Genomic DNA, 24,444 nt, shown 5'->3' on the forward strand with positions numbered 1-24,444 from the left:
AGCCGGAATTTCGTAACTGATACGTTCGAATCTCTTACTGCATGAACATGGGGTACACACGAATCTAAGAATATACCTGGTATTAGGAGTGCAGGGGTCAACGACTTGCACCACGATGAATGCATGTAAGAAGTGGCTGGCGATCATATCTGGACTGAAAGGAGTTGGCTCCTCTTGGAATATTATCGCAACGATGTCATTGCCGATGTGTCGTTTGCGTTGCAGTTGCTGGGAGTCCCCTGAACTGTATGGAAGAAGAGACGCGACATGGAAGAGCACTTCTCGCCCTCGAAACACCTCGTACACCGCGGAATCTCCCGTCTGCCCGTGTCTGGTATCCAAACCTCCGCAATATCTGCAAACACCAACCATTGAACCTCTGACATCTTGCAAAACGATGAGCAATAAGTTACACTGTTATCCCTACTAACCCTTTGTGATCCTTCAGATCGATTTTCTGGCCCAGCAAGTCGAGGAACTCCTGGAAAGCCGGTGTGATTTGTCTGTTCCCAAATAGTTGCTCCTCGGTGACCTGGCCCTCCCGCTGATGAAGAACACCGAATTTAAACCTGGACACCAACGCGTGCTCGTCGTACCGTGCTATCAAAGCACCAGCGCCGGAACAGACCACTGGCATCAGCGTACCCACGTTCAGGTTTTCATTGATCGCCTGTGAAAAGATCTAACGTCAATAAAAAGGCCTTAGCTAACCTTACAATCGTGGACATTGCTTTTGAAAGCAAATGCAAGTTATAGTATAACTTGCACCTGCTATCGTTTCAGAAACAATGTCCAGGTCCCCCTGGCGAGTATAATTAAGTATTACAATGTGTTCTCTCAGAGTAGCTCGGTATACGGTGAGAAATATTGTTCTATGGAGAAATTTATGCGCGGTGAAAGCGTTAAACAAAAGAGTGGTTGAGTGTAGAGAAGGGGAACAAGTGCTTCACCTTGACCATTTTTGCAGGAGACGGATTTGGGCCGAGGTTCGTGGCTGGTACCAATTCGTGGGTCGAGCCTGCTCGCAATCGCAACAAGACTCGCCAGTGCTCCTGTCCAGCGACCGTTTCAGCCTTCACCGAGACCAGGACCGGCCCGTTTTCTCCATCTCTTCCCACCAGGTTCACATGCTCCTGCAAAAAGACCTTCGTTATGATCAATAATAAAAAAGAAGGTTGAAGGTTAACACTAGAACTACAGGAATTGGTAAAAATGATTCATAACTTCTAATAAGAATTGTGCAAAATTTTTCCATAAGAAAATCAGTAAATACAGTAGTGGCCCACATAAGTGACCGCGGTTGGTCACTTAAGTGGGCACTGCAGCATTTATTTTCATTGCACCATACATTTCTTCAAATATAATTGTTGGTAGTTCTATTGTTAAAATTGTTTATAAAAATAATAAAAATCTTCTAGTTGTTCGATAGTCAATTCTGTTGGAATAAATGCTGTGACTATAACGGATCACGGAGGAAAGATAAGCACGGTTACTAAACACACGAGATAATATAGTGCGCCATGTATTTTATGTTATACAATATACGTTATGGCATAACACGTTGCGGCGTGTCATTATCGTATGTTAGAGTTATGTGTTACATTATATTACAGCACCCGGGACAGCTTATTAAAGTAACGCGTTACTTTAGCCGTAAAATGATGAAATTTCATACGGATACAAGTGCCCATGATTACGAATCGTTCTATTATAAATTACGAAGTACGCAAATTAACGTGACCGGGGCACAAATGAATTCCCAGAATAATTAATTTCATTACTCTTCGCGTTATTCTGATCCAAGGATAGATTCCAAAGACCTACAATGTTTTACAATTTGTTTCAGCCTTTAGTTTAAATTTCCTTCCATAGATTAATTAATTAATGCCAAGGATGGTTTAAATACAGAGTGTTCAACCCTAGGAAAAATTTTAATGGGGGATTCTAGAGGCCAAAATAAGACGAAAATCAAGAATACTAATTTGTTGATTGAGGCTTCGTTAAAAAGTTATTAACGTTTAAAGTTAAAGTGTGCAGCGCGCGCGGTTCCCGTCTCACAATCGCAACTTTAAACGTTAATAACTTTTTAACGAAGCCTCAATTAAAAAATTACTATTCTTGATTTTCGTCTTATTTTGGCCTCCAGAATCTCCCATTAAAATTTTTCCCAGGAGCAGTCAAAAACCCTGTATAATTTTAACGCACACCAAAATTTAATTTCTAATCTTTATTGTTGCCAAAATATTCTTCTAAAATTATTAAATAATATAGGTATCCTGCGAATCCAGGTGAGAGTAATTGAATCTTTAACCCTAATAGTGGGACTTTGATTATGAAAGTATAGCAAATAGTAAATACACAGTGCTAATTCAAGTTAACAGGTTGTCTCACGCCTATAATAACTTTGATTCTATTTTCTAGGCCCGATTCGCCGTTCAGGAAAGCGTTGCACTTCAAGTGCATTGTTTACCCTCACAATGAGAACAGGATGCGTGCACGCATGCACGCACAATGAGTCCGCGAATCTACACGGTGACGCATCCCATCGAACAACTTGAACGTGCAGAGTGTAAAACAAGGAAAATGGTTTACTAGAAATTTCACGGTTTAATAAAAGTTAATAACAACGGTTTGATACATCTCGAGACGAACAAAGCGCCTTAACGTTTTGCGTTTTAATATTATGCGTATCGCGCAGGCGAAAGAGTTAATTAGTCGAGGGACGTTGCACACAATAGGACGCCTAGCTATTAGCGCGTAAAATAATATGAAACCAACATTGTCCTAGGTCCTTTCTCCGCCAACCTGTCGCGTGATCTTAAATCAAGATTGATCGCTTGCAGTTAACCGGGACGTGCAACACCGACCCTTCCAATTACTTTTAATTGTATTAATCAGCGTTACTATGTCCATTCAAAAACCCTGATACGATTATTTACTAAATATTACTACTTGCCTCTGTTAAGAAAATTGATCAGTGTATTATGTTAAGACCACCCGTGGGAAAAATTTTAATGGGGGATTCTAGAGGCCAAAATAAGACGAAAATCAAGAATAGTAATTTTTGAATTGAGGCTCCGTTAAAAAGTTATTGACAGTTGCGCCTGAAAATAGGCAACCTGCGCACAATTCAGGCGCAAGTGTTAATAACTTTTTAACGAAGCCTCAAACGAAAAATTGGTATTCTTGATTTTCGTCTTATTTTGGCCTCTAGAATCCCCCACAGTAATGCCCACTTAAGTGACCGCGACCGGTCACTTAAGTGGGCACTACTGTATTTGCTTTAAATACAACGTGTGTAACGCCTGGATAAAGTTTATTAATCGTAAATGTTTATAACAAATCATTAAAGTGTAAAGTAATTCGAAGCTTGAAAACAGAATCTATGTGGGTTTGATGAGGAAGAGGGCAAGCGGAAGAAAAGCGGAGGCATCTTAAAAGTGGCGAAGGATGAAAATCAGGGATGTCGAAGAGGAGAGGAGAGTTTCTTCTTATATAGGCATTGCTTGTAGAGACTATGAGAACGTTCCCACTCCCACGCCCGAAGTGCTCTTTTCCTTTTCCTGTGCCTCTACTCCTCTCCTTTTCTTTCTGCCTCGGTTCGTCTTCCTTTTCTATCCATGCTCGTGATTCCACGCGTGTATACGTTTATACCGTATGTACAGGGTGATTACCAAGTACGATCGCCTATTTCCATATTTGTTAAACGGCATTCTTCACCCAAGTAACGAATAAGCCACAAAATAATTCTTTAAAATATATGAATAAAGTATAAATAACATAGTGAAAATAAAATTAGCCGTATGAATTTGGTTGAAGATCAAAATTCTATTTAAGGGTAACAAATGCAATCGAGCGTTAAAGGTCGAAGTTCGAGTACCTGGATTCGAGACTAAAAATGAAACCGGGTGTCGGTGGTTTGAAAGTGAAAATGCAGCTTCCTGCTTTTGGTTTTAAAATAAAACTGGTTCTAAACTGCGTGGGCGTGTTGCTGAGGTGGAACGCGCGGATTGGTTAATTCCTAAAGATTATCGATTTGGGGAGAGCGCGGGTCACTATATTTGATTGGTTAGAAATTTTCGGTTTAATTAGGGCCGAATGGCCACCTCCATTCATTGCAAGCTTCTTACAAATAATTTCGTAAATTGGAAACTCGAAAGATATACACAGCGACCCACGAAATTGATATTTTCTCGTTATATTTTTTATTTGATGAAACTCGAAAGGTTAAAGGGTTACAAAATTGAAGGAAAATATACACTGCATTGATCATTGATAAAAATGTTATATATGTGAAGAAAAAAACCGCATTGTGATTCTAGTACTCTGTCACATTGTGTCTAATGCGAAGTCACATGCGAACTAACAATAAGTCCAAGTAAGAACCGACCTTGTTACTTAATGAAGCTTTCGCCAACGAGCTTGAGAAAGTCTCATTCGAGTTTCAAACTCAAATTTTTCACTTCTCACTTTATGAGAGAAATATTCAATTTTTATTGCATATATATTTTACGGAATCTATAACTTGAGAAACCTTTGAATGGTTCCGGTTATAAATTGATTTCATTGCAACGTGAGAAGATATGAATAAACATGTGTAAAAGTAATAGAAACTGTGTGAACTTGGGTACAAATTGCTATTCGTAGCTAATTGCGTTAATTGTGATATATCCACGTTAGAAACTAAATATATTTTAAAGCTCGAGGACTCAGGGTATTTTTGCAAATTTTTTGGAAAGTTGTTTGGACTCATTTTAATCGAGGAAGGTGTGATCCATCGAAGGTGTGATCGTGAATATAATTTACAATATGTTCATTAGCGAATGGGGTTTCATCCTGTAGTGCGTATCGGTACTCGTGTATCGATCGCGCGTAGACGCAGGGGTTGGGGCTTGTTTTGAGTAGTTCCCAGATTTCTAGGGGCATAAACGACGAGCAATTTCCGAATCCTAGCACAGACACGAGCATTCTTGGAGGTATATCTGCAGTAGTACCTTGATCACTGCACCGAGAGTCTGATTCGTTGCATTGCGTTGACAAGTAGTGGGAGGGGTTCACTTGGCAACGAGGGATGCTGGAAGGGGAAGGGTAACTGGTAATTGTGATCATAGGTCAGGTATGTCCAAATTACCTAGTAACGGGGGGGTGTTCCCCGTTAGACTGCTAACACTCAACGAGGAAGGACCCAAAATTCTCTGTCTTCGATTTAGAAACATTCAAATCCTTACTTTAAATATTAAATAAGATACATTTAGTGTTATCGTGTAGTACACTACAAACGCAACAAACCTTTTTACAATTGGAAAAAACCATAACACCACTTCACCGGGGAATCGAACTCACAACCCTGGATTTACCAGTCGAGCACTCTGGTCACCTCGCCAAAGTCTACCATTAATATTCATGGTGTATAAGGATGGTCATAACTTTGATTGTTTGTGTCTTTAAAATTATATCCACACCTAATATCGTATACATATCGTTAGGAATATACTATCACCAGCGATGCACAGTAATTTTGTTAATTTTCGTAAACACAGCTGGGAATAATGGACGGGGAGAATCTAACCTAGACCTCATAGTCGTGGGCATTGCTTTCGAAACGATAACACGTGCAAGTTATGACTTTAAATATCGAAATGACTTTGGCGAGGCGACGAGAGTGCCTGACTGGTAAATCTAAGGTTATGGGTTCGATTCCCGGTCCCTGTGGTGTGCGTTTTTTCTCTTGTAAAAGCCATGGTATACAATTTGGATAACAATAAAATGTATCTTATTTAATATTTGAAGTAATAATTTACAACAATATACAATTAATAAAAAGTGTGAGACGACCAATACCAAACACCATTCGCATTACAGAGACAAGTTATCCTCATCGAAACCTCCTGAACCTCGCCACTCTTCCTGAGTTACACTTGTCCCTTGACTATCGTCCCCTAACCTCTACCTATCATCAGCAATAGTTATATAAAAGCTTGCAATAGTGAGAATCGTCAGAAAAAGGGGTCTAGTAACTTAGTCAACCTAGTACAAGTTGTCTAGTAACTTAGTCAACCTAAATACAAGTTGTCTAGTAACTTAGTCAACCTGATACAAGTTGTAGGAGTGTTGTCAATTCTACTGGAATCCCCCAAACAGTTTTAAGGTTCCCCTCCCAAGTGGAGTGAAATAAATACTTACCCTGCCAACGAAGAAGCGCCTGTAACATTTGGCGGTGTCATCCTGGTCTATCCTGGGTTGCCAGGCAGGCTGTACCGGAAGTAACGCCCTGCCAGCCGAGTCCAGGGCGTGCCTGTGATCGGTACCGTCGACCCAGTATCCAGGAGGTGTCACCACCAGTGGTGGCTGAGATCCGGAAGTGGCTTGCTGTAGCGCAGCCTCCATAAGAGCCCTGCCAACCGGTGCATCCCCGACCGGCGACGGAGACGGCGTAGGTGTGTGATTATTCTGATTACCAGGACTCGAAGCTGCCCTCTCCTCCCTCGGGGTCTGTAATCACGGTTAGGACAGTTTGATACGTGCTTCTCGGGATCCGACGTTTTAAACTTTCAAAAGGCTCTTCGGAGAATTTTAAATTGAACACTTAAGAGATACGAAAGTTTCCCAACTCCCCCTAGGTCGATCACAATTTCAGCCTTTCATTTTCTCTTTAACAGCTCATTATGTCCACGCTGTCTGAAATTCTCATAAAGTCCCCGCTATTATTCCTAACGAAAGAACAACGTCGGGGCGGTAGTTTTTTTAAAAACGATCTCGCGAAAATTTCTGACCGTTGAAAAGTTTTACGCCGTGCACATCGCGCGCCATCTTTACGATCGACATCAAAGGAGCGCGTAGGCACTCTGGGTGCGTGAATCGCCACATAACTGTACGTTATGGCCACTTGGCGTAAAATTCTCGCTGGTTTTCTTACTACCGGAAATCGTATAATTACCCACGTTTTTTTTGTCGTATTAGAGTATCGCGGTTGGTGCACGCACGCCTTTCAAAGAATTTATCTTGATATTCTTTTGATTCGCGCACGGTTGTGTGTGTGTCGATAATGTATGCAACTTTTTGTGTTCCTTTGTTACGCCAGCCTTTTTACGGCGATAAAGCAGCGAATACAGCAGTGCCCACTTAAGCGTCCGCAGCTGGTTCCAAGAGCGGACGCTTAAGTGGGCACTACTGAGAACGTTATAGGTTAGGATTGAGGTTCACAAAGGAAATAATTTATTGCATAATTTGTATAGTCGATGTTTCATATAATTTTACTTTGCGTATACGTGTTGCAATTGCACGGGACAGGTGATACGTAATAATAACGCCGAGAACAGGTGTAAAGTGGAAATAATAACAGAATGTCGATTTCGAGGCGAAAGAAATTATTTGCTTTGGGGGGCGAAAGCAGCAAAGAAGACGAGAAACTGGAACAGCTGTTGCAAGAAAATCCGTATCGGATGCAACAGGAGCTGAATGATTTCCCATCGTTCGCAGAACCTGGGAAAAATTAGTTCCCCGCCTGGAAAACAAAGCGAGACGCCGCGACACAGCAATTTCGCTGCTGTCACGATTTAAACAGAGTAAATTTCCTGTTTAAAATGGTGACTGGTGATGGAGGAGTGGGTGCTGCCCTCAAAGAACGCGTGGCGTTGCCTACAGCGCTCGCCGCCAGAGGGCTGCTCTCTCGACTCTCTCGCAAGCGCTCGAGTGACCCTTCCGTTTCCATATATACGCTCTTCAACCGACTATTCGATATGAGGCTAGGCTCACACGACTGTTCTTTCTTTGAAAACAACCTGAAGACATTAAAAGAGATACCCAAGCGTTTCTATGTGAAAAATGAAAAACATCGTACATCTAGCGCCACAAAACAATATCATATAAGATATATTCGATGACAAGAACGCAATGAAAATGATGTCCACCGACCATATAAAGGGCGGCGACCGCTAATAATAGGAACATATGGTATTGCGGCAGATGGTGTATGTATGCACTATACCACGAACGACTGCTCGGTGAATATCGTTGCCCAACTGATATCGAACAAGCCAATCAGTTATTATATTTCAGCCTCCAGCTGTGGTTCTTCGGCCCCGGCGACACCCGGGGTCTCTTTGACTGTCCAAAATAATTTCATAAGCGGTGTGTCGTCCCTGGACACCGAAAATGCCAGCTCCAAATTTCTATTTCGACGCCGGCAGTATTTTATTTATTTCTCGGCCATGTTTGATCAAGTGGAACGTTAATAACGCGCTCCCACTGTTGTTACAACACCCAAGCAATCGACAACGCAATTTCGTACACGAACGCGTTTACAATAACCTGTACAAAGTGTTTTATTTGCCCTGCAATTTCAAGCATTCGATTCCTCGCGATAATTACGAGAACTCTAGACTAGAGATGGCGTGACTGCTACTTTTGAATCACTCGGTGATTCTTTTCACTTTTCACGAATTACATATGTCCTTTTTCAAAAGCTGAACTAATTTAAAACCATCAAAATTATCTATGTTGTTATTTTTAAATAATAATCGAGACCTAACCTTTTCCATTGCTCAGACAATCTAAATTTGGTGTATTTGTAATTCTTTTTCCATTAACGATCAGAGTTAACGTGTACCGCTACTGGAACGCCATCTTTCGGGATTACGGTCGTGATCGCGATTTTGTGATCACTGTTAGTGATTTTGCACGTCATCCCTACCTCTATACTCGCGATCTAAAGATAGTCGGGAACCAGAAGTCGCACACAAGCAGCCACTCGACGATTTTTTTCTTTCGATCGTTTCCCAGCTGTTGGGCGTCGCTTCTTCGAGTTTATATTTGGCGGTGGAGGAAAGAGCGACCGAAAGATCGGTCGTCTATTTTTCCGTCCAGGTTGTACATTTCGCCGTTGGCCCCCCGACACGAATTTAGAGGCACTTAAATTAGTGGACGAAGGGCGAGAGGGAAGAGCCGAAGTTCCAAGGAATGGCGCGAGACGGCACCAGAAACTGCAGGAAGTTTAAGCCAGACGTCGACGAAGACTTTGAAACGTAATCCGAGCGGCCACATCCGCATTACTTTTAACTCTACCGTATCTCACCACTTCCTCTCGTTGCACAGAACCAACAACGCCTTCGCTCTTCTTTTTCCCCCCATTAAAGGGTTAAGAATCTGATTAATAACGTTGCTCGTTTCTGAAACGCATGAAATCTTAGGTTTCGTACGATCGTCCTCGCTCTCCGCACACACGTGCGCGCTTTCTTTTTTTCCACGCGCCATTCGTTCCCTACCTGCCCTCTATCGTCACTTATCCAAACCATCCATCCATCATCGGACCGCATCTCTCGTACAATTACACTCCGCGCTGGAATCGTAAAGATCGTCGTTCGCGATTCAACCAGCTCCTCCGTTAATAAAACATCGGACGACGGTGCATACAAAGTGGTAATTCGCCATTCTATCACCGTGGAATTGTACTTTTCGTGTGCATTGCGCGTTTAAATATTTTAATCGCGATTAAGGTCATCCCGCGTGTCGTTTCTATCCGACACGTGGAGCCACCCAGAAGGGAAACCGTCCTTCGTTCCGAAACGCATCGTTCTACCTCTAATTTCTAAACTGTTGAACGCGACTCGTCCCAACGTCTTCCGTTTCGTTTCTCACGGCGGGTTTACACGCGAAGGGGAACCTTCGCTGCTCGGAACTGTTTCGCTGCCCCGTTTCGTCCTCCATTTGTATTCCAGGCTCGGTTGCGCAAAGTTAAATGTAATGCACTGGTAAATTGTCCAATTGCGTGCGAAATATTGCGCGGATTAGCGGCGTTATTCGCGTCTGGCCCATAAACCCATGAACATTTACCGGAATATTTGTTCCGGGACATTAATTAAATCCGTACGCGAAATTTCGAAACTGAATCGGTAATTTCGTGCCGTTTCGCTTTTAATAACTCGAATTTTTCCATCGTTGACGAAATAAAGATTAATCAATTTTGGTTTAAAACTTTATCGAGGATAAATAAATGGGCCCATAACCTATAATGGAGGTTATCAGACAATAAACGATGCATACACTTTTTAGGTTATTTTGTAACATTGCACGAATCTTTAACTGTTATACTGAAACAAAAGATGGCGCGCATGTCAACTAAAAAATATATAAATAAATGGGCCCATAACCTGTAATAGAGGTTATAGGATCAGACAATAAACGACATATATGCTTTTTAGGTTATATCGTAACATTGCACGAATCTTTAACTGTTAACTGAAACAAAAGATGGCGTGCATGTCAACCATGAAATATATAAATAAATGGGCCCATAACCTATAGCGGAGGATCAGACAATAAACGATGCATACTTTTTAGGTTATATCGTAACATTGCACGAATCTTCAACTGTTGTACTCAAATAAAAGATGGCGTGCATGTCAACTATAAAATATATAAATAAATGGGCCCATAACCTATAGTGGAGGATCAGACAATAAACGATGCATACCTTTTAGGTTATATCGTAACATTGCACGAATCTTTTAACTGTTATACTGAAACAAAAGATGGCGTGCATGTCAACTATAAAATATATAAATAAATGGGCCCATAACCTATAATGGAGGTTATACGATCAGACAATGAACGACATATATGCTTTTTAGGTTATATCGTAACATTGCACGAATCTTTAACTGTTAACTGAAACAAAAGATGGCGTGCATGTCAACTATAAAATATATAAATAAATGGGCCCATAACCTATAGCGGAGGATCAGACAATAAACGATGCATACACTTTTTAGGTTATATCGTAACATTGCTCGAATCTTTAACTGTTAACTGAAACAAAAGATGGCGTGCATGTCAATCATAAAATATATAAATAAATGGGCCCATAACCTATAGTGGAGGATCAGACAATAAACGATGCATACTTTTTAGGTTATATCGTAACATTGCACGAATCTTTAACTGTTAACTGAAACAAAAGATGGCGTGCATGTCAACTATAAAATATATAAATAAATGGGCCCATAACCTATAATAGAGGTTATAGGATCAGACAATAAACGATGCATACTTTTTAGGTTATATCGTAACATTGCTCGAATCTTTAACTGTTAACTGAAACAAAAGATGGCGTGCATGTCAATCATAAAATATATAAATAAATGGGCCCATAACCTATAGTGGAGGATCAGACAATAAACGATGCATACTTTTTAGGTTATATCGTAACATTGCACGAATCTTTAACTGTTAACTGAAACAAAAGATGGCGTGCATGTCAACTATAAAATATATAAATAAATGGGCCCATAACCTATAGCGGAGGATCAGACAATAAACGATGCATACTTTTTAGGTTATATCGTAACATTGCACGAATCTTTTAACTGTTGTACTCAAATAAAAGATGGCGTGCATGTTTGTCAATAAATATGATATGGGAACAGGTGTTGCGTGGAAATATATATGTCAGACACATTATTCCTATCGAACCGGTGCCCAAGTGGTTGCAAATATCATGCTGGTATTTAAATAAATATCAGCTCGTGTGTTACCAGGCGAAGTTGCACCTATTTCCGTGTGACGTGACGTAACTAGAAAATTTGTCGTGGATTACGTAGCACGAACTGTATCGAAGTTTTTCGTTTATCCAAACTCTGTATTTCATTAAACGGTTATAAATATTTAACGGGGCGTATTTACGGGAAATAAGTTATTCAAAGTGGAACTCTTTTTACGCGGCAATAATTAAATATGGAAGTTATTGCCTTTCCGATTCACACTTGTTACACGCTAATAAATAATGTTTGCTGCCACTTAAGCGCACACGTGATCTGTTTACACACTGCGGTATTAATCGATTACATCGTGTCGTGTAATATATATTTGATAGATTGCAACCATAATTTTACTTTGCCTTTCCCTCCTCCCGAAATAATGAAATTTTAAATGGAATTAATTCGTGGACATGCGAACAATTTTCCGTGCAATTTAAGAGAAATAGAATTCATGCAATAGAAGATCAACTACTCGTATTTCAGTCACGTTTCACAATTTACATAAGTCGACTTTCTAGCATAATTAATTATGCAATAGATATACCGCCACCGCAGCTGGAAAATGTATCCTTAATGGCGACACTGAAAAACAATTTAGCGCCATTTTGAGGTTAAGCTTTCTACTGGATTTTTGTTCGTTTTTATTTTGGCACTAGAGCCACCGGAAGTGGTCACGAAATTATTCGTAAATTTTAATAAATTTTTGAAGATTTGACTGCTTTTCCTTTGAAATTTCGATTCGAACGCAATTGTGTTTTAAAGGTCGCGTCGCGTGTCCGTCGGGCGGATTTTTTTAACGCGATAACTCTTGTTCCTGTTCCTTCTCCTGTTCCGATAATGAACACGTAATTAACCGACTTACTGCGACGTAAAACGTTGACCATGCACAGGCGATAATCGCGATTCCACGTGCGAATGTTAATTGCTCGCATCGTAAACGCGAGCGTAGATATTTTCCACGCTAATGGCTCTTTCTGGTGGGAGGCGTTTCGCGAGATTCTAATTGAATACAATTGCAATCGAAAGATTTACGATCGTAAAAAAAGAAGAAACGCTTCTTTGAAAGCAATCATCGTTCGGATTCGTTTCGAAGATCCCGAGATAACGTTGCTTCTTTTCCGAAGCCAACGACCGCGTAGTTTCGTAATTTTAGAAAATGGTGGGAAAGGTCTCAACGTTATCACCCATCTGTTCGTAGTATTTCACGATTGTTCGAATGATCTTTCGTTCTATGGAGCTATCCTCTGCCCGGATGCACCGATTTTATATTATTTAATTTTTACAGTGTCTATGCGTGATTGTTGTATTCCAGAAAAATTATTTTTAGTTGCAGCAGTCAATTACAATCATTTTTGGTTAATACACATACCCTCGAAATCCTACGCACTTTCGAGAAAAAAATTCCAGCAGAGTGACGTTTTTTGAAAAAATTAAAAAATTTCAAATCGTTCTGGGAAAAATATTTTCAGTTGCAGGGGTCTATTACTATCATTTTTGGTCATTAGACATACCCCTGAAATCCCACTCACTTTCGAGAAAAAAATTCCAGCAAATGTGACGTTTTTTGAAAAAATTAAAAAATTCCAAATCGTTCTAAAAAAATTATTTTTGGTTGTAAAGGTCAATTGCAATCATTTCTCGTCATTAGACATACCCTTGAATTCCCACTCATTTTCGAGAAATAAATTCGAGAAGTTGTGAAATTTTTGGTCAAAATTAAAATATTTCAAGTCGTTCCATAAAAATTATTTTCAGTTTCACGGGTCAATTGCAATCATTTTTGGTCATTAGACATACCCCTGAAATCCCACTCATTTTCGAGAAATAAATTCGAGAAGTTGTGAAATTTTTGGTCAAAATTAAAATATTTCAAATCGTTCCATAAAAATTATTTTCAGTTTCAGGGGTCAATTGCAATCATTTTTGGTCATTAGACATACCCCCCAAATCCCACTCACTTTCGAGAAAAAAAATGTAAATATGAGGTTAGGAATGTTCCCCTAAAATTTCATGCAAATCTTTAAAGTATCATAGCTTCTGAACGGATAGGAGTATTTTAAACTCTCAAAATGCAAACAATGCGTACCAAAGGGCCGAAAAAGTACATTGTGTACATTTTGGAGTTGGCCAAAATATACTCCGTATACTGGCACGTTTGCCCTAGGGACTTTTGAAAGCTGTTAACGAGTTTTCCGTGTGTCTATCAACGCGGCAATCTCGAAGTCGTTCAAACTACATATCAAGTAAATTGGATCACGAACTATAGGAGGATCCGTCGTCGAAGACTGTGCGCTCAAGTCAACAGTATATTTTCCGAGTTCGAGGTAACTTTCTCCTAAACACAAATGCTCGCACGTTTGCGCTCGATCCCGCTTCCTGGTGTGGGCATCCACTCCGCAAGTTTGCCCAGTTTCCTCTACCCGTAGTTACACCGTTCCTCGTATTCCTCCTCGTCGATGCAATCGAGGGTTTTTCTACGGTTGTCACTCGATGAGTCACCTAGCACGCCACCGGGGTTATGCCTCTTGGGCGAAGTCTCGTTCCCTCGTTTTCCATCCTTTTCTCCTGTTCAGCCCGAACATTTGCGTTCCCCTCTCGCCCCCGCGTTCCCCTTGCTCCTCATATTTCTCACAGTTTCCTATCTCCGCCATTACGCCTATCGGTATCTCATCGTTTCTTTTCTTGGGGCGCCCGAAAGAGACACGGGACGCCTTCTGGCGGAGGGGACGAGATTTATTCGGCGGTCCAGGCTGGTGATTTTCACAATATAGCTTTTACGGGGCAAACAACGACGCGTTATTTCTGTCAGCATCGCGTCGTTATTTATAATTCAAGCGGAAACACCTTCCCATCGATGTACGGGGTGGCATACATTAAATAAGACACGCATTCGTCGTGTTGTGCTCCCTGAATGCAAACAGGGAAATAATACAGTTGCCACCGGCGATTACGAAAGCGACGGAGTCGGGGCGAAGTTTATTCACGAATTGCGAATAAAAATTTATCGTCGATGCAAATCACTTCGTTCGATGAATTTTCAAGATTACGTTTCCGTTCGTGCAACAAAAATATCCCGCTTATCGGGACACAACCGCCAATAACAATCCTCGTTTATATTCGTATTTATTCTCGTGCGTTTATCTTTACATAAATATCTTTGTTTACCACTATTTTCTGTACGTCGTTTCAATTTTATTTTTATCTCCATCAGTTGCCCGCGCTCCTCTCCGCTTCTGTCGTGTTTTTCGCCCGGTTTATCGAAATCGTATTTTCGCAAAAATTCCAACCACCCCTTTTCGGTTTTACGGTCGAACAAAAATGGTAGAATATTCCTTATCCATCCTTTTACTCGGTTTCATTTTGCACTACATTTCTACGCTGGTTTTTCGCTGTAAAATAATTAAAATACACACCTTGCGCGAGCAGTGAGTCACGAATTCCTTGTTTTCCAAGCGTTCCTCTCATTCAGAGATAGGCAATCGTATCTATCGCAATCTACCTCTTACCATTCCTCCAGCTTCGATCCATTATCCGGATCGAGTAATTTTCACGCTCACGTGTCAATGGACCATGGGCGGCCATTGTACCGATTAAAAATGCTCGTTTAACTTTAAACGTTGATAACTTTTTAACGAAGCCTCCATTAAAAAATTACTATTCTTGATTTTCGTCTTATTTTGGCCTCTAGAATCTTCCACAGTAGTGCCCACTTAAATGACCGGTCGCGGTCACTTAAGTGGGCATTACTGTGGGGGATTCTAGAGGCCAAAATAAGACGAAAATCAAGAATACCAATTTTTCGTTTGAGCCTTCGTTAAAAAGTTATTAACACCTGCGCCTGAATTGTGCGCAGGTTGCCTATCTTCAGGCGCAACTGTTAATAACTTTTTAACGGAGCCTCAATTAAAAAATTACTATTCTTGATTTTCGTCTTATTTTGGCCCCTAGAATCTTCCATTAAAATTTCTCCCAGGGGTATTGCAATATTTTCCAAATCGATAATTGCTCGAAAGGTACATTGAATATCCTAAGGATTCTTCAGAAAATATTTGGAAACTGAGACTTGTAAAGATATGAGAGGGGTGGACACACTCGACTATATCTTAGTCATATCTTTCTTTCCGGGGAGGATGCAAACGACCCTAGGGGGAGAAGAGAGAAGAAAGTTTCCTAGGCGAACATCAGTAATAGACGTCCCCGACCACCCCCATCGTTGGCTCTTATATACTGGAGGAACAGAAGAAGAGACTAGCGGCTCCACGAATCGATTGAACCGCGGGTAGTCCACGATAAGAGGCCAATTTCGTGTCTGACTCATGTATTGCCTGCATAACTGATGTCGAATTTATCGGGGGAGTACAATACTTTCACAAAAGCTCGATCTCAGAGACCCCATACTCTATCTTCGACTTGTTAGGGGTCCGGAATCTGGAATCGTTTCTTATTTTCTCCGGGGCTACTCTTAGTTTGCACAAGTCCATTATATAAGATTATGGTTCCGAGAGGACTGTTAAATGGGCAAACTAGTTCTTAGCTAGATGGAGGAAGTCTGAAACATCGTAAGAGGGCAGTAGTTGCATGCTATATATAAAAACGGAAGAGTTAGTCGAGCGCTTGCGAGAAAGACAAAATCGTAGCCCCCTTGTGGCGTGCAAGGGAGGTGACGCAACGAAACTAAAATATAAAAGAAAAGAATAGGAAACACATACATTTTTGCACCCTGGTGAACGCGTTAACGCGAATAAACGAGAATCAAAGACCTTTTCATTTGGTAAGACGCTGCAATAAACAGACGATTTCTCAAGACACCAGAAGATTGCAACAACGAGATAATACCGCATCGAGCTTAATAGTTACATCCTTCTTAATTGCACATTGGAGGCTAGGAGCTCCTAAGTAGGAAACGTGACGCATTCAATCATAATCGTAAAGTGTGTCATGTCGTACGAGAAAAGAGTGGAGTTAATAACTATTTCGACCCACTGGAGGTTTACTCTTCCAACCGACGAATTAGATAAGAGCCTCCAACTAAATCGCGTTACTGATCTACTGCAGTGGTGTACATTGTTAATGTTTTTAAGAACAGTACATAGCGCTATCTTCTAGTCGCGACAGCATGCATTCCTTGAATTTCCTCCTGGTGGATTCATCCATATGTAATGGAAGACTTTCTAATACGTGGGCGCGAGAGACATCAAGTATGGAATACCATGATTACCAGGGTGGTCCTTGCTTGTACTCAATTGTACTCTCTGCTAATGTCTCTGTCACTGTTACAAGTCCCCTATCTTGTCTCTGTCAACGTCGAATAGATTCAGATTTTTGTGAGTAACTGTTTCGCTGATGGATCATCGTCAGAGTGCTTTACACTTATTTTTGGTATCTTTGCCTCCACTTCCCGGATAAATAATTGTATCATACTCTTTAGAAGGGTACAGAATCATAGCAGCGTTGGCGTAGGACACGTGAACGAATCGGCAGGTTGAATGAGTCGCGAGGGAAGTTTAGCTAACCGAGGAACGACGAGGGCAAACAGGAGTGGAGAAAGGGTGGCAGAGGGGCGCAAAGGAAAAGGCTGAACGCAACTCGCGTATTAATAACGCAGGTCGTAAGGGCGAGACGGAAAATCGAGAGAAAGAGGGGCCTTTTTAACCCCTAACAAACCAGAGAGCAGAGATGCCAGACGGAGCACCGAGTGCAACGGGGACACCTCACTCCGCTTTCTCACACTGTGCCAGATCACGCGTACGTGAGCTGAATTCTGACCTTAGCAAGAGTGCACATAAGCAAAGTACTGTAATTTGTGAAATTCTTCGGGAATACACGTTTTAAAAGACCCCCTGATCATACTTTAACTATTGAAACTAAGACATTTTTACTAATATTATACTTTTGCATTTTTCTAGAGGCCTCTGCTGACCACTGTTAATGCTTCTGACAATGGACAACGATTGCTACTGGCTATTGTCAGCTTCTGACAATGGACAACGATTGCTACTGTTTACTGTCAGCTTCTGTTGGTTTCTGCTAGCTTCTGGTGGCCTCTGCTGAACATCTATTATATTCCTGACAATGGACAACGATTGCTACTGGCTACTGTCAGCCTCTACTGGCTACTGTCAACTTCTCCTGGCTTCTGCTGACCACTGTTGGTCTCTACATGCCTCTACTGGTGGCTACCTTCACTTTCCAGGTAATGTCATCAAATTGTTTCACCCAGTTATTCCCCTTTTTACCCAAAGTATAAGGTGAAGAGTACCAAGTACAAGCTACGACTACATGAACTTTTTAATTTTTGTTACAGGCCTCCCCTGGCCTCTACTGACCGCTGCTGATAACTTCTGATACTTATGACGATGTATAATGATTAAGACTGGCTACTGTCAGCCTCTCCAAGTCTCTACTGGCTTCTGTTGGCCTCTGCTGACTACCTCTTATATTTCTGACATCGTATGACGAGTACTACTGACTTCTGCCTTCCTCCAATGGCCTCTGCTAGCTTCTGCTAGTCTCTGCTAGCCTCTGCTGACCACCTCTTATATTTCTGACAATGTACAACGATTACTACTGACTCCTGCCTTCCTCCACTGGTCTCTGCTGGCCTCTGCTGACCACTCCTGATATTTCTGACGACGTATAACGACTAGTACTTGCTCCTGCTGGCCTCTACTGGTATCTGCTAGCCCCTGCTAGCCTTTGCTGACCACCTCTTATATTTCTGACAATGTACAACGATTACTACTGACTCCTGCCTGCCTCCACTGGTCTCTGATGACCTCTGCTGACCACTCTTGATATTTCTGACGACGTATAACGACTAGTACTGGCTCCTGCTGGCTCCTGCTGGCCTCTGCTGGCCTCTGCTGGCCTCTGCTGGCCCCTGCTGGCCTCTGCTAGCCCCTGCTAGCCTCTGCTGACCACCTCTTATATTTCTGACAATGTACAACGATTACTACTGACTCCTGCCTGCCCCTGCTGGTCTCTGATGACCTCTGCTGACCACTCCTGATATATCTGACGACGTATAACGACTAGTACTTGCTCCTGCTGGCCTCTGCTGGCTCCTGCTGGCCTCTGCTGGCCTCTGCTGGCCTCTGCTGACCACTCCCGATACTTCTGACAACGTACAACGACTAGTACTTGCTCCTGCTGGCCTCTGCTGACCACTGCTGACCACTCCTGATATTTCTGACAACGTGTAACATTCTGCCAACATCTCTGGACGTCAGGTGACCACTACTGACCGTTGCTGACCACTTCTGACACGATATAATATAATAGAATGTATTTATATGTCTCAAAACTTTGTATAATGTAAATCTTTGGCAATAAATGATGTAATTGCAAAGAATTCTAAGTTCTCTCATCATTTTTAACCTTCTCTTCCTTTCCACATCATTCCCTTAGTGATAAGAACTTCTGAAAATTGTTGGACATGACGTCATTTCTAAGAAATCCCGAAAAATCTCGGATCTTCTGAAATTTCTTGGAGATCCCAAAGACTTTTGAAAGTCCTGAAACTTTAGAAAATCCCTGAAACGGTCTAAAGTTTCAGGGTTTCGAGGCGATTCCTGAAATGTTTCAGGGCCCTGAAACGCCAAAAAGTTTCAAAACCCTGAAACTTTAAGAAATCCCTGAACCGGCGTAAAGTTTCAGGGTTTCCGAAAATCTTGAAAATTCTCGGAATTTCTGAAATTTCTCGGAAATCTCGAAATTTTCGGAGGGCCTTAAACTTTAGGCCGTTTCAGGGATTTTCTAAAGTTTCAGGAGTTTCGACACGTTTCCTGAAATGTTTCAGGGGCCCTGAAACGCCAAAAAGTTTCAAACCCCTGAAACTTTAAGAAATCCCTGAACCGGCGTAAAGTTTCAGGGTTTCCGAAAATCTTGAAAATTCTCGGAATTTCTGAAATTTCTCGGAAATCTCGAAATTTTCGGAGGTCCTGAAACTTTAGGCCGTTTCAGGGATTTTCTAAAGTTTCAGGGGTTTCGACACGTTTCCTGAAATGTTTCAGGGGCCCTGAAACACCAAAAAGTTTCAAAACCCTGAAACTTTAAGAAATCCCTGAAACGGCGTAAAGTTTCAGGGTTTCCGAAAATCTAAGAAATTCTTGGAATCCCTGAAAATTCTCGGAAATCTCGAAATTTTCGGAGGGCCTGAAACTTTAGGCCGTTTCAGGGATTCTCGAAAGTTTCAGGGTTTTCGACGCGTTTCCTGAAATTCTAGGAAGTTTCAGGCAGCGGCAAAAAACACTACAACAAATTTTAAAGAGCCCCCCTCCCTTGAAATCGTTCCTAGGAACTTAGAAATTTTTCTGGAAGAACATCTCAGCCAACACCGCCTCACCCTTGATAGCCGCCATTCGCCAAGTGCTTCTGGTAGCTGTGGAACTTAGAAATATTCTGGAAGAACCGTCTCAGACACCCCCACCACCCTCTTGATAGTCACCATCCACCAAGTGCCTGTCAGCTGTGGAACTTAGAAATTTTTCGGGTAGGAACATCGCGAAAATTTTGCAACACCCCCTACTCCCACCCACTCACACCCACCACCACCTGACAGGCTTTTGGTGCTGTCTCCCCATCCACCTCCACACTCTAGGGGGGTTCTATCCGATCCAGCTTGCTGCTATGAGGTGTTGCTCTTAAGGTGGTCCGAGATCGAATGCCCATTTAGAGCTCAGTTAAAGAGTGTATATATAGAAACGAAGGCCTGACTGAGTGCTTGTGAGAAAGTCCAGAGCAGAGTAAGATTCGAAATCTTTGTGAGGAACTTAGAAAATTTTTGCCTCAGGCAACTAGGACTGCTGCTGTTCACTGAATGAATGACTAAGTGTCGCTTACCGATCGGAGGCGTGACGATTTTAGGTCCATTTCAGACTATGTTATCAGGGGACTATGACATGGGAAGAGGTGGAACGTATCTTATAACTAAGGGAATAATGTGCAGAGGGAAAGAAAGATAAAAGATGATATATAATTCATAGAACTCTTTATTGCCATAGATATACATTATACAAAGCTTTAATAAATATAAAATATATCATATCATATCATATCATGAAGAAGTTGCATGACGATGCTTGAAGAGTTGTCATCAGAGTCCAGCAGTGGTCAGATGACGTTCAGAGATGTTAGCAGAGGTCATCAGACTCCAGCAGTGATCAGCTGACGTTGGGAGATGTTAGCAGAGGTCATCAGAGTCTAGCAGTCGTCGTTAGCAATCGCTCTATGGTTTCAGAAGTTGTCAGGAGTTCTCTACTTTTGTCAGCACTGGTCACCACAGAAGGCAGCAGAGGCAAATAGAGACCAAATAGAAGGAGCACTTTGCAGGGTTCAGTAATTGCAGTGGTGAATTCTGACCGCAGTTGCTTTCACACGTCTTCCCTTAAATTCATTCAGTTATTGATACTCAATTGTATTAACAATGTACATACATTTTTAATAGTTCAAATATGATCTTTGACACTTTGCTTATGCGAGCCTACACAGGTCAGAAAGTAAGAATGAACAGTCGAGATTCCAAATCGTATGCCACTGACTTGAGCTCCGATCTCAACTGTGCAAGAGCGACAAGGCAACTGCGAGCCTTTCTCTCTATAAGGCGACCCGAAATTACTTCGGGAAGCTTCGGGGAACCGAGAGAGAGGGCACGAGTCTGTTTGCCTTTGACCACTCCACGAAACTCCACGATTTCACGTACGCGTGATCTGGCCTGTGTGAGGCAGTGCAGGTGTCTCCTCATTTTTGGGATTTCCGAGAATTTTCAGGGATTCCAAGAATTTCTAAGACTTTCGGAATCCCTGAAACTTTAGGCCGTTTCAGGGATTTCTTAAAGTTTCAGGGTTTTGAAACTTTTTGGCGTTTCAGGGCCCCTGAAACATTTCAGGAATCGCGTCGAAATCCCTGAAACTTTAGAAAATCCCTGAAACGGCCTAAAGTTTCAGGACCTCCGAAAATTTCGAGATTTCCGAGAAATTTCAGAAATTCCGAGAATTTTCAAGATTTTCGGAACCCCTGAAACTTTAGGCCGTTTCAGGGATTTCTTAAAGTTTCAGGGATTTGAAACTTTTTGGCGTTTCAGGGCCCCTGAAACATTTCAGGAATCGCCTCGGAAACCCTGAAACTTTAGGCCGTTTCAGGGATTTTCTAAAGTTTCAGGACTTTCAAAAGTCTTTGGGATTTCCAAGAAATTTCAGAAGATCCGAGATTTTTCGGGATTTCTTAGAAATGACGTCATGTGCAAGAATTTTCAGGAGTTCTTATCACTAAGGGAATGATGTGGATAGGAAGAGAAGGTTAAAAATGATGAGAGAGCTTAGAATTCTTTGAAATTACATCATTTATTGCCAAAGATTTACATTGTACAAAGTTTTGAGACAGATAAATACATTATATTATATTATATCATGTGAGAAGTGGTCAGCAACGGTCAGTAGTGGTCACCTGACGTCCAGAGATGTTGGCAGAATGTTACACGTTGCCAGAAATATCAGGAGTGGTCAGCAGTGGTCAGCAGAGGCCAGCAGGAGCAAGTACTAGTCGTTATACGTTGTCAGAAGTATCAGGAGTGGTGAGCAGAGACTAGCAGAGGCCAGCAGAGGCCAGCAGAGGCGAGCAGAGGCCAGCAGGGGCTAGCAGAGAACAGTGGAGGCCAGCAGGAGCAAGTACTAGTCGTTATACGTTGTCAGAAATATCAGGAGTGGTCAGCAGAGGCTAGCAGAGACCAGTGGAGGCAGGTAGGAGTCAGTAGTAATCGTTGTACGTTGTCAGAAATATAAGAGGTGGTCAGCAGAGGCCAACAGAGGCCAGTAGAGACTGGGAGAGGCTGACAGTAGCCAGTCGTAGTCGTTATACGTTGTCAGAAGTATCAGGAGTGGTCAGCAGAGGCCAGCAGAGGTCAGCAGAGGCCAGCAGGACTCATCAGAGTTCAGCAGTGGTCGTCAGCAATCGCTCTATGGTGTCAGAAGTTGTCAGGAGTTCTCTACTTTTGTCAGCACTGGTCACCACAGAAGGCAGCAGAGGCAAATAGAGACCAAATAGAAGGAGCACTTTGCAGGGTTCAGTAATTGCAGTGGTGAATTCTGACCGCAGTTGCTTTCACACGTCTTCCCTTAAATTCATTCAGTTATTGATACTCAATTGTATTAACAATGTACATACATTTTTAATAGTTCAAATATGATCTTTGACACTTTGCTTATGCGAGCCTACACAGGTCAGAAAGTAAGAATGAACAGTCGAGATTCCAAATCGTATGCCACTGACGCGAGCTCCGATCTCAACTGTGCAAGAGCGAGAAGGCAACTGCGAGTCTTTCTCTCTATGAGGCGACCCAAAATTACTTCGGGAAGCTTCGGGGAACCGAGAGAGAGGGCACGAGTCTGTTTGCCTTTGACGACTCCACGAAACTCCACGATTTCACGTACGCGTGATCTGGCCTGTGTGAGGCAGTGCAGGTGTCTCCTCATTTTTGGGATTTCCGAGAATTTTCAGGGATTCCAAGAATTTTTAAGACTTTCGGAAACCCTGAAACTTTAGGCCGTTTCAGGGATTTCTTAAAGTTTCAGGGTTTTGAAACTTTTTGGCGTTTCAGGGCCCCTGAAACATTTCAGGAATCGCGTCGAAAACCCTGAAGCTTTAGAAATCCCTGAAACGGCCTAAAGTTTAAGGCCCTCCGAAAATTTCGAGATTTCCGAGAAATTTCAGAAATTCCGAGAATTTTCAAGATTTTCGGAAACCCTGAAACTTTAGGCCGTTTCAGGGATTTCTTAAAGTTTCAGGGATTTGAAACTTTTTGGCGTTTCAGGGGGCCTGAAACATTTCAGGAATCGCCTCGAAAACCCTGAAACTTTAGGCCGTTTCAGGGATTTTCTAAAGTTTCAGGACTTTCAAAAGTCTTTGGGATTTCCAAGAAATATCAGAAGTTCCGAGATTTTTCGGGATTTCTTAGAAATGACGTCATGTGCAAGAATTTTCAGGAGTTCTTATCACTAAGGGAATGATGTGGAAAGGAAGAGAAGGTTAAAAATGATGAGAGAGCTTAGAATTCTTTGAAATTACATCATTTATTGCCAAAGATTTACATTGTACAAAGTTTTGAGACAGATAAATACATTATATTATATTATATCATGTGAGAAGTGGTCAGCAACGGTCAGTAGTGGTCACCTGACGTCCAGAGATGTTGGCAGAATGTTACACGTTGTCAGAAATATCAGGAGTGGTCAGCAGTGGTCAGCAGAGGCCAGCAGGAGCAAGTACTAGTCGTTGTACGTTGTCAGAAATATCAGGAGTGGTCAGCAGAGGTCATCAGAGACCAGTGGAGGCAGGCAGGAGTCAGTAGTAATCGTTGTACATTCTCAGAAATATAAGAGGTGGTCAGCAGAGGCTAGCAGGGGCTAGCAGAGACCAGTGGAGGCCAGCAGGAGCAAGTACTAGTCGTTATACGTTGTCAGAAATATCAGGAGTGGTGAGCAGAGACTAGCAGAGGCCAGCAGAGGCCAGCAGAGGCGAGCAGAGGCCAGCAGAGGCGAGCAGAGGCCAGCAGGAGCAAGTACTAGTCGTTATACATCGTCAGATATATCAGGAGTGGTCAGCAGAGGTCATCAGAGACCAGTGGAGGCAGGCAGGAGTCAGTAGTAATCGTTGTACATTCTCAGAAATATAAGAGGTGGTCAGCAGAGGCTAGCAGGGGCTAGCAGAGACCAGTGGAGGCCAGCAGGAGCCAGTACTAGTCGTTATACGTTGTCAGAAATTTCAGGAGTGGTCAGCAGAGGCTAGCAGAGACCAGTGGAGGCAGGTAGGAGTCAGTAGTAATCGTTGTCCGTTGTCAGAAATATAAGAGGTGGTCAGCAGAGGCCAACAGAGGCCAGTAGAGACTGGGAGAGGCTGACAGTAGCCAGTCGTAGTC

The 24,444-nt window shown here is 42.1% G+C and overlaps 1 protein-coding gene across 4 annotated transcripts in view; it reads right to left on the reverse strand.

The window, feature by feature from the left end:
• The window catches only part of LOC122402254 (rap1 GTPase-activating protein 1), a 105,166-nt gene that overhangs the window by 3,944 nt on the left and 76,778 nt on the right, over nucleotides 1-24,444 (reverse strand). For all 4 annotated transcript variants that reach the window (XM_043404892.1, XM_043404889.1, XM_043404890.1 and 1 more), the window contains 4 exons: nucleotides 6,184-6,492; nucleotides 951-1,133; nucleotides 432-670; nucleotides 77-355 (listed from right to left, as the gene is read on the reverse strand). In XM_043404892.1, the coding sequence (XP_043260827.1) occupies nucleotides 77-355; nucleotides 432-670; nucleotides 951-1,133; nucleotides 6,184-6,492 (1,010 nt within the window). The remainder of the gene's footprint in view (nucleotides 1-76; nucleotides 356-431; nucleotides 671-950; nucleotides 1,134-6,183; nucleotides 6,493-24,444) is intronic.

Source organism: Colletes gigas, unplaced genomic scaffold (assembly GCF_013123115.1).
Source record: "Colletes gigas isolate AHSC1104 unplaced genomic scaffold, ASM1312311v1 Colletes_gigas_Sc00034, whole genome shotgun sequence".
NCBI lineage: Eukaryota > Metazoa > Arthropoda > Insecta > Hymenoptera > Colletidae > Colletes > Colletes gigas.